Source organism: Plectropomus leopardus, chromosome 3, assembly GCF_026936395.1.
Source record: "Plectropomus leopardus strain MGB_pleo_1.0 chromosome 3, ASM2693639v1, whole genome shotgun sequence".
In the NCBI taxonomy this organism is placed as follows: Eukaryota; Metazoa; Chordata; class Actinopteri; order Perciformes; family Serranidae; genus Plectropomus; species Plectropomus leopardus.
In genome coordinates, this window is record NC_142178.1 from 26,460,421 (window position 1) to 26,469,346 (window position 8,926).

An 8,926-nucleotide genomic window follows, 5' to 3' on the forward strand; every position below is an offset into this window, starting at 1 on the left:
AGTGGTATTTTTATCCATAGCAGCATGGTTCTGATGGCAGTGCAATACATTAGTTTATGATTAGACATCCTCATTGACTTCAGCTGTACTTTGTATGCAAGGGTTGGCAGAGTACTGATCATCTAGATATGTAAAGGTACAATTACCAACATAAAAACCAAGTAAAAGTACTTGGTTAGTAAATGAAAAAGTCAAAACACACCATCACGTTGTTCAAACTGTTCGATGTTTCTATTTATTAAAAAATGTTGATTTTCATCATTTCCACAGTGCAAACAAAAGTGCTCATTGCACTTGTACAATATCATTCAATTTGGTGCAAAAACAACTCTGGTATCACACACAACCTTTTTCTTTAAGCCTCATAGATGTAGTTGGGTTGCAGAGCTGCTATATTAGATTGCCAAACAGGATGAGGAGGTAATCATCTAATAGCCTGTAGAATGTCTAATCATTATTGCATAAGTTTGCACATTTTGTCTTTTAAAATGATTAAAACATGATTATACATGTCATTTACGCATTAATGTTTTATTCCTTTATTTAGAATTGAAAGTCTCAGCCACATTGTGTACTCATTCTGTCTGTACTCTCAGTCCTTCTTCACACTTATAGACGGGAGGGTTAAAGTTCCCTTCTTAGCTAAATGGAAAGCAATCTTTTTCTCATAGTAGGCACTTTCATTTACAAAGACAGGGTAGAGTTCCTCTCCTTCGTGCTTCACCGTCTCGCCAGAAAATGACAAGAATGTGGGGTCGCCTGGTTTTAGAAGCTTGAAGTCATTATCCTGGGCAAACAGAGAAGGCTCGTGGGTTAGTCATTATGCATCAAGGGACCTTTTGAATTAAAATATGGCATTTACCATTTTTAGTCCAACAATTTGGGGAAATTGGCTTATTCACTTAATTGCTGAGAGCTGAACCTGCAATAACCAACCAAATCCCCAAAAAAACATTTATATTGTACCACACATAAGTTCCTTTTGCACATTACTTTGCAGTGAATGCTGAAACTTTAAGTTTCTCAACAACACTGTTGGGTTAAGGCATAAAAATCACTTGTGGTTAGGAAAAGATCATGTTTAGGCTTAAAAGACTGGAAATGCAGGGACCAGTCATGAAAAAACCCAGGTTTGGTGACTGAAAGCCCTTAGGAAACGTAAGGATGTTCCCTTAAGCCCACTGTGAAGGGTTGCCAAAAAGCAACTTTTGTTTTTGGTTTTGAGCAGTGGCCTGCACCATAGACTGTATAAGATCTGCACTCTGGCCCCATGGTGTGGTTTTGGTCTGGGGCCTTAGGCTTGGCAAGTGGTGGTGTTGGTTGACAGTCGTCTCTGGTGATGTGCACTGCAGCTTAGCAGGCCAGTCACCTAAGTCATATGCCATCTGCCGTACAGTCCACCTCTCAATGACAAAAGTCAGCTTATATGTTACCCCACCATAGAAACATTTACATGATACGTAAGAAACATGTAAATGTGAACTATGCATGGTTTGATGCAAGCATTTTCTTCTGGTAAATGGGCTGTAATAATTAATTTTGTGGCCTCTAAGGGGCAACAGAACATATCAGCTTTTTAGGTTGATATGGAGAACAAACTTATCAGCAGGTACTTGATAGTTTACACATCCAGTATGTAGAAACATTAGCATTATTTGGCGGCTTCAGTTGCTAATTGATCTACTGTGTTCACCAGCTTTTTGTGTCTATAGGTAGCATAATGTGGTTTTTCAGAGGTTGCTGCAAATAGCCTCCTGCTTGTGCCCGACAGCGAAACACTGATCTGAAGCTCAGTTTAAAGCTCCATAAAGCCAAGGGGAGCTACAGACTCTGTAGGTAACTTTCTGTAGATTAATCACCATGCATGAGGCCATCAACATTTTTAATTTGATGCATTTTTATTCTAAAAATATAGATTATAGTCACTTTAAGTTTAGGCTTAAGTTCTCATGCATGCAGGTGTCCTTGTCCTGTACCTGCAGATCAGGGTGAATGGCAGCTGTAATCTCATTAGTTGTAGGATCCCTCGGGTAGTCTACACTCTTCTCAAAAATGTAAACTTCCACTTCACCTCCTTCAAAAGTGCTTCCTGTTGGCAAAGGACAGTAATTAGTAGCGGTGGTGTACTCAAGAAGGCTCACAGTTACAGAGGTGCTGAGGTTATTCAAAAGCTTCAGTCGAATTGTAAAAAACCTTGTATCACGTAGTTGTGGTTTTGATAATATATATGCTTTCTAGATTTCTAGACCCTTCATCTTGGAGGCAAGTAAAACCAAAATTATCACCCTGTCTAGCAACCACTCAGGATAAGTGATTAAATGAGTAAAACTATATACATATAAAATTTCTCAAATGTGCAAAAAGATGATAACAATCATTCAAATCATCAGTCATCAAAAATGTTAAAATATAAGAACAATCAAGACAAGGAAGGATCAATAAAATGCCTTTGAGAATAAAAAGATTTAAAAGAATCAACCCAGATTGCTGATCTGACCCTCAGGTGGAGGCTGTTCCATAAAAAGCACGGCCATCAGGAGTTTTGAACATTAAGTTCAAAACATGTTTAGGTAATCTGAGCCTTTAAATACCAGAGGTTGTTTCTTACCAGTGTTGAATTTCTGAAGCCACTCTATCGTGAGATCCACTCCCTCTTTCACCAAGTGATAGACATCAGCTCTGAGCACGCCGTGGGGTTGAGGACCGACCTCTATCGCTGCAGAGAACAGGAAAAACAATTTCAGCATCATACGCTTATATCTGTTCAGTTATTCAGATGCAGACAGACAAATCAACGCACTTACTGAAGCCATGTTTGCCCACTGACTCCAGGGAATAAGCATCAGCATTGGATAAATACAGCTGGATTGCTCTCACAGGTGCAGAGGTCATCTTGCTCTGGAAAACAGATGGGTCGACTGTTTACAGCATGCCTTAATTCAGCACTTGGACCTTAAACTTACAACACATGTACAAATTTATCCTGACCATAGCCCTTGATTTGTATTTACTTGAGACCATAATTACTATGAAGTACAAACAACATATACAGTGCTATAATACTTGTACAAGTCAGGCATTTTGAAAACATAAACCAAAGAGTACTTGAGCAGAGGCAAAAACATAAACAGTTGGTCCAGAATAAAATGTCTCAACAAAAACTGGACGGACTGTCATGATATAAGTACAAACATGGCCCACAGAGCATAAATCCCAATGACTTGTGATCTCCTGACTTCTCCTTGTCCATGGAGTCCGCCATGTGGCACCACCATGTTTTTTTTTTTGTTTTTTTTTTACATGAAATTTGATCATTCAGGGTTTTACAAGTTTAAATCACTGGACTTGTTTGTTTTGAAGAGGAGATGACCTCTATGGATATTCAGCTCTTATTAAAAACTTCCCAAACAATAAAAAATAAAGGAATCCTAACCTGGAGAAGTTTCAGCTGGATGCAATCTGCAATGCTCACTGCTAGATGCCATAAACCCCCCTAAATCTCACACACTGTTTCTTTAACATTAGCGTGGTGGCGCAAAACATTGCTTTGCATTCCCTGAAAATATTGTCTGGATGTTTACATGCAGCTCTTACCTTCATGTATTTGTAAATGTGCAAGGGGATCCAGTCAAAGGAGTAAAGGATTAAGCTCATTCCCATGTTGGCAGTGGTGTTGTGGAGGTCAAGGAGCAGATCCACAGCTTCTTGGCTTCCTTTAGGCCCCAGCTGAGCATTCAACTCTTGAGCTCGCCTCAGCTCATACGGTGTAGAGTCTGTTATTGGAGAACTAGAAGCCAGAATATGGCTAATGAGTTTTTTTTTACACACATACTCTCGTCTAGCTGTTTTTAGTGTTATTTTTCAATTACAAGGCTGTTTGCAGATGTACAGATTCTTACTTAAACTATCTATGTTAAGGTGGTGGTCCAAAACTTCTCTGTTTAATCTTACCTTAGCAAGGCAGATGTAAAACAACGGTTGAGATCTGTTTCTGTGTATCTTCGGCAAGCATCCACAGCCCGTGGATTTGATAGGACAGTGGTTATAGAAACAGATCCAGCTTGATTTATCTTCTGTTTCTGCAATTCCCTCACCACATACACCCCTGTCAACTCATTTCCATGGGTGCCTCCGCAAATGGCAACATTGGACAGTGGAGGGGAAGAGATGTGCTCCATCTGTTTGCAGTAAAAACAAATAGGTTGTTAGAGGACCTTCATCCTGTTTTAATGTATTCTTACTCTATCTGACCGCTCAGCAAGACAACCAAACAACCAGGGAAGGTAAACATTTATTGAGTTTGCCAAAACCGAATGTATACATGTTAAACCAGGTAAACAAGAGTAACCTGAGACTGGATGGTAAAATCAGGTTAAGCCTCTGGTCAGAAACTGGAGTGAAAAGTGCAACAAGTATTGTTGGCTCAGTTAGTGGGTCATTTAATTTATAAGTGACTGACCCAGTCTTAGACACATTGAAGGACCTCTAGATAATAATGGTATGCACATGTAAATGCAACATTAGAATTTAGGCCCTCTTGAAATAGTGTTTCAGTCTGTTATATTCGTTTTCCACCCAAATTAGTACATGAACACAGGTTTCTTAAACACGAGTGAACCTGATAAGTCCTCCCCATTGCCAGTAGGCCAGAGTTGTGTACATGGCTCATCAGCAGGTGACTATGCCTTACTTCTTTAGTCTCTGTTTTAACACTGCTTCGAAACAAAGGTAATTTTTTTGTAGTGGTGCGCCATTGCATCTTGCCGGTGAGGGGGCAAAAATTAGCACATTCACTCGAATGTTATGTGTCCTTGAATGCTGAACATAGCCGGAACTGATAAATACCTGTTACTACTGCATAGTCATTTGAGTGTGAAGGCCAATTGTAACTTTTCCCATCACATTAAAAAGACAGATGATAGCGGGTGTCAGTAGGTTTGTGTAGTGGAAAACACTGCTTTAGGGTTAGGGTCCTTGTGAATGATTGCAGATGACTTCTTGAACACACAACAAACTGTGGTTGTCCATTTACTTTTGACAAGAGGGACTGTTCAGTGAATGAGGTACCAGCTGTTAACTTTGTATATTTGTTTAAGGTTTTGGTGGTGCAGCTCATATCCTGACCTTTGTTGTTTGTTTGCCAGTAAAGTTATAAACCTAATGTGTGAACGTTTGGTTGTTTAATTCACAAGATAATCACTGACAGGGAGTAAGGTCTTTAATTACTTGCAGCCTAATTTGTGAATGAGCAAGCATTAAAGGAAATCCCTCCAACACTCATCAAAAGCTGCTAAATAATGATAGGACTAAAATATTCTACTCTTTAAAAAGTGGCTTTTTAAAGTGGTATTTGCATTTTATTATTTGCAAATAATGTGTTAGCATTCACTTTAGAATTCATTTGGGAATTTCTCATTACTTTGAGATTACTTCCTAAGTTTTATTGTCTTTTGAACCGAAGCAGTAAATGGAAGGCACAGGTGAAGTTTCTAATCCAAACCAAGGGAATTGCAGTTTAAATCTAAAAATGTATCCAGTATCAGTTGCAATTGTATTGAACATTCTACTTTGCATGCCATATGTACCTAAATTATATCTCAGTCATTTGATTTGGGCGAAATGAAGGGAAAACATCAGAAAATGTTTTAATATTCATAACATTTTAGATTGCTCTTAACCGGACAAAAATACATTGTCTCCTATCTGCTAGGTTCCACAGAGTTCTTCTTGGAATTATTTTAATATTGATTTGCTTGAGTGTTTTTAGACCCGTAACTGCAGTTTGAAAAGAATAATACCTGCAAAAAGATCATTGATTCCCCAGCAGTGTTTAAGAAGAACAAGTTAAACAGGTTCACATAAAGCTGTTACAGCAGCCTTAAGGTGGAGTACACCGTTTATACATTTAATGGAAACACTGCAGTAAGTAAACACATGGGTTTACTTACTATTGCATATGGGTACTTAAAAACAATCATATGTAATTAAGAGATGATAACTGTATACATTTGTGTTATCTTTCTTTTGATTTGGCCAATGATTTTAGATGGCTTCTGACCATGGAGAAGTACTTTAAGTGTTTTAATAAATTGATGCATCCTGAGAGTTGGAAACCATCAAGGTTCTTCGACTCATTACAACTTGTCTGTGGTTCTCAACAAGACCATTTAAAAATTTAAATAACCAGATAAATAGGCTTTTGTTTCCAGCTTGGGGCATTTAAAGAGTGGCCAGTGCCTTTGTTTCTTTTCTTCCCGAGACTTTTGCAGTGTAATGTCTTAAACGTTCATTTTGGAATAGTTAAAAGATCCACTGCTCAGCAGTGTCAACATCAAAAAAACGCAGGGGGTCACACATCTGCTGTTAGAGGCTCTGACCAGTGGGAGAAACTCATTCACTGTCCCAGTTTAACTGTTTATTAACACTCCCTCTATTAAACCTAGATTTAAGTATTTTATCCTCAAGGTTTCTTATTTTCTCCTCAGTAATAAATGATAAACATGATTATTTGACTTTTAGCAATTGTCCAACAATAGGCTGCCAGTACAATTGTTTGACTCATTTGTCCCTGTTTAGCTCTGATCTTTGACTGATGTGATATGACAACGATCTGCATTTTACAGAATCAACAGGTGAAAGTAATAAACTCCTGCACATTATCGACACCATTTTAATTAAAACAGTAGCAACACTTCATTTTTACCCTCCCATTTAACATTTAAAAACATTTGCTACATACATACACATACAGTACATTAATGTAATTGTCAGCAGATAGAAATGTTTATTCATGTAGTTGTCAACAACTGTAACACCTTCAGTGGGCATCCATTAGCAGGCAGGTAATGATTCAAAATATAGTGAAACAGTTGTAATGATATAAAATAAGTCAATAGGGGAAGTCATAACTGATGCCCGATACACAAGAATGAAATTGCGCTGACAATAAATTTCTTTCTGTTACATGACACATCTCTCTTCTGGATGTTTATTACACAACAATCATGACTTTATCTGCAGTAAAACTTGGTAAAATTGAAAATGGTGAGCGCTTCAGTGTATCCTCACCTAAGACTCATTCAAAAGAGGCACATTTGTGATGAAGAAACATAATAGTGGGACACAGTTTCAAAGTGTGACTGTCTCAGATATAGCAGTCGGCCTCAACAAAAGTTTCAACGCACATTAAACACACAAGCGCAGATGAACACAGTATTTTTAATGACCAGCTGACCGTCTGTATATATTTTGCACTAGAGCAAAGTGCTGCTCTGCACAGTTCAAGCTACATGATCACCCTGAAGAGAAAAACAACATGTAAATCAATCCTACCAAGAAAATCTGCATGAAATATATGAAAGAAGGCAGCAGGTCTTACCTTTCTTTCAAAATCCAGCCCTGCCCTGCACTCACTGGACTTCAGCAACCTTTGAACTCAGACAGAAGGTAATGCAGTATTTCATAACCTGCCAGCAAAGCAATACAGGCACTCGGCAAACCACTTTCCAGTCAGAGCCATTAACCATTCACACGCACAGATGAAAATGAATAACACAAACCAGACCGCATTTTTTTATACAGCCTTTCAGAGCAGGCCCTCCTTTCTCTGGTGTGTTCTTGTTCCTGCGGCCCTCCTCTTTATGTTCTTGAGCTCAAATTTCAAGCAGTTAGACATTTTGCGTCACAACAAGAAGTTGCTTTCTCTCACCAAACCAGCAGGAGCCGCTCTGAGTGCCCTGTGGACTAGGTGTAAATTTAAGGTGCCACAACAACAGCAACAAGACATTAAGCTGCTTCGCTAATACTAAGCTGAGGCCACAGAGGTTCACAGCAGCTGAGGGGTGTTTCATGAAGGAAGCTTGATTTATTGTGAAGAGTCTGTCTTTCATTTCCCTCATAAACTGAAAGTGGAAGACGAAGTACTCAGATCCTTTACTTAAATTCAGAGCTGATTAGTTAAAAATACAATAACAAAAAAAGTAAGTAAGTAGGTTAGGTTAATGAAATCTCCTTTCCAGAACACATTGTTCTAAGGTTCATTGTCTTTTCAGTGTATAACATTGATATTTTTATGTTTTGTTTAGGTGTATTAGTGTAAAAATCTGATATTAATAGCAAATGCATATCATTCAATATTTCTGCCTGCCTCGTAGCCAACACTGTAGGCAATAAATCATGTAGTTTTATTGTGGTATCCTGACAAATTGTAATACTATTTGTGCATTTGTATACTGTATTTTAATCTATTATAATCAATCAGTCAGTCAATCAAATAGAAGTACTAATGACACACATTAAAATACTCTGTTAAAAGTCCTGCATTTAGAATGTTTGTTAAATAAAAGTATTTAAATATAAATTAAGAACATTTGTATAAAGTATTCAAAGTAAAATGCAGGAAACGTCCCCTGTAGCTGTCAGACTATTATATATTAGATTATATGTATTGACTCATAAAGCAGGATTTTACTGTTGTAGTTAGTTGGGGTGGAGCTAATTTGTAAACGTTTTTTTTTCTTTTTATTATGAATTAATTGCCGATTATTGTCTCAATTAATCAACTAATTGTTTGGTTTTTGAAACTTCTTAAAATATTGGTTAATGCCAATCACATGTCTGTATGTCTATCTAAAAAGTAATTAGTAACTTAAGCTTTCAAATTATTGTAGTGGAGTGAAAAGGATGCTAAACTGTATTGTAGTTTAAGTATAAGGTGGCATGAGAAGAAAATACTGAAGTAAAGCACCTCAAATTTGTACCTACATACAATGTACTTAACATTCCATCACCGCAAACTGAACTAGGATTGAACTGTTTTAATAAAGCTGATTGGGAGCTAATGTGAGCAGTCTACTGTAAGTCAAGTTCCTGAGACTTGAGACACTGATCACATCGATTGAAAGTGATATTTATGGTGAAACCTTGC

The 8,926-nt window shown here is 37.7% G+C and overlaps 1 protein-coding gene across 1 annotated transcript; it reads right to left on the bottom strand.

The window, feature by feature from the left end:
* Window positions 1-207: 207 nt before the first annotated feature.
* LOC121942252 (N-acyl-aromatic-L-amino acid amidohydrolase (carboxylate-forming) B-like) lies at window positions 208-8,399 on the bottom strand. Its single transcript, XM_042485398.2, has 7 exons — window positions 7,379-8,399; window positions 3,952-4,178; window positions 3,595-3,787; window positions 2,805-2,898; window positions 2,609-2,716; window positions 1,977-2,089; window positions 208-787 (listed from the first exon to the last, which is right to left on the bottom strand). The coding sequence occupies exons 2-7, from the start codon at window positions 4,176-4,178 to the stop codon at window positions 593-595; spliced, it is 930 nt and encodes a 309-aa protein (XP_042341332.1). The 5' UTR covers window positions 7,379-8,399; the 3' UTR covers window positions 208-592.
* Between the last annotated feature and the right edge of the window lie 527 nt (window positions 8,400-8,926).

Excerpts from the sequence above, each read along its gene's own strand:
- LOC121942252 (XM_042485398.2), bottom strand. The coding sequence starts at position 4,178 with ATGGAGCACATCTCTTCCCCTCCACTGTCCAATGTTGCCATTTGCGGA. Across the intron at positions 2,899-3,594 it reads ACATTTACAAATACATGAAG|AGCAAGATGACCTCTGCACC; the intron begins GTAAGAGCTGCA and ends TCTGTTTTCCAG. Across the intron at positions 2,090-2,608 it reads GCTTCAGAAATTCAACACTG|GAAGCACTTTTGAAGGAGGT; the intron begins GTAAGAAACAAC and ends CTTTGCCAACAG.